General features: G+C 22.1%; 1 protein-coding gene across 1 annotated transcript, besides 5 other annotated features; it reads right to left on the bottom strand.

Annotated features, from left to right (window-relative positions):
• EDI_148360 (uncharacterized protein) lies at positions 1-598 on the bottom strand (the record flags this gene model as incomplete). The annotated part of the gene is made up of 1 exon (XM_001737821.1): positions 1-598. A coding segment is annotated over one exon (598 nt), but the record flags the coding sequence as incomplete, so codon positions are not given.
• Positions 224-259: a sequence feature (AT_rich).
• Positions 422-442: a sequence feature (AT_rich).
• A 133-nt stretch (positions 599-731) lies between the features above and the next one.
• Positions 732-851: a sequence feature (AT_rich).
• Positions 852-890: 39 nt separating this feature from the next.
• Positions 891-978: a microsatellite.
• Positions 979-980: 2 nt separating this feature from the next.
• Positions 981-1,880: a repeat region.

Here is a 1,880-nt window from a genome sequence, read left to right on the forward strand (position 1 = left end):
AATTCTCAATGTGAATTGGATTTTCTTCATCTAATAATATAATTACATAGCGTGATAATAGTTCTATTAATTTATACATTAACCAGAAAGTTTCATTTGTAGAGATTATATTAAGACAGTGGTTCATTGCAATAATTATATTGTGATTATTTTTGGATAATATGCTTTTTCCGAAAAATTTTAATTTATTTATGAAATCAGTAATGTCACTAATTAAATTCTCATTAATATTTATATTATAAGATAAATTAAAATTTTTGAATTGTTTTCTCCTAAGTGATTTAAGATCTTCAATGATATCATTTGATAAATAAAATAATTTTAGTCCATATGAAGTTAAAGAATCTTGAGCATATTTTGGTTCACGTTTAGGAGGGTTGGATCTAAAATAATATGAACGTTTTTTGAGTCGACTATAATCTTTATTTAATTTAATTAAATTGTTAGCTACTGAAATATTTTCAGATGAAATATTCATTAAATTCTCTTTATTGAATTCTTTTAATTCGTTTTGTAAATACATGAACTGCTCTGTAGGTTCAATTTGGCATGCCTCATGCTCATAAATTAGAGTGTTTTCGTCGAAAATACTGGTCATAATTAATGCTTTTGATTAACTAATGATTAAAAAACATTTAGAGATTGTTTAAAAAGGAAATTTAAATAAATACTAGAGGTGAACTTTAAAAGATTAGCGTTGAACTTTAAAGTTGAAATTATGAGATATGAGGTAATAAAAAATAAATGATATTTAAAACAATAATTATAATAATCTAAAAATAGAACATATTCTATAAATAAAATCTCAAATAAATGTTATATAAAACAACTTAATAAAATTTACTTTTAATGCTTAATATGATGATATCACACTATCGTCAAATTGTACCATAAAAAAATTATTATAAAAAGAAAAAATTAAAATTAATTTCTAATTTAAGAAAATTGAAAAAATTAAAATAAAATAAAAAAATAAAAAAAAAAATAAGAAATAATAGATATATCCATAATTGGATTTTCTTCATATTGAGAAGTGATTGTTTCAGTTTCTTCAATATGGTCTATTTCTACAATAGAGTTCACTTCTAACATATGAGAATTAGAAGGTTCATCTTCTAATGTGTTGCCAGTGTTTCCTGTGTAGAACATTAAGTCTTTCATGTTTTTAATAATGATTGTTCGTAGTATTTTGGGGAAGTTGATTTGTAATTTTAGTGTTTTTAATCTTCTTACTGATTCTTTATGTATCAACCCATTGATTGTTAATATTACAGGTATTATTTCTACTTAAGTTAATTCTCTACTTTGTCTTAACTTCTCTTGTAATTCTTTATATTTATTTATTTGTAAATATAATTTAATTCTATATTTCTATCTTGACATATATCAACATCAATAATATATCCTTTTTTTCATTGATGATTTGATAATATATATCTTGTCTTCTAGCATTAAACGAATGGTCACTAACTAATAAATCTTTATTGTAAGTTATAACAATTTCATTATTATTAATACATTTGTGATATGCATTAAAATCTATTTCATCAATTTCATTAAAATGGGTAATTAATATATGTTTATTTATTTGTTTACATACATAATCATGTTTTGATATTTGATTCTTCTTCATTACAGGACATCCTAACAAAATGTGGCTAATAGATGCAATTGTGATAGGACAATGTTTACAATATTTTAAAACATCACAATTGAGTATTTTAGATTTAATATTTCCTGTCATAATTACTCCTTCTTGCATCTTTACTACTTAGAGGAATTCATTTTCTTTTTATATTTAATGACCTCCATGTGGTTACTGATAATTTCATAATATTAAATATACAATTTACATTTCTTATATATTCACTTCATTTCTT

The sequence above is a fragment of the Entamoeba dispar genome, genomic scaffold, assembly GCF_000209125.1.
Source record: "Entamoeba dispar SAW760 scf_1105229460853 genomic scaffold, whole genome shotgun sequence".
Lineage (NCBI taxonomy): Eukaryota > Evosea > Mastigamoebida > Endamoebidae > Entamoeba > Entamoeba dispar.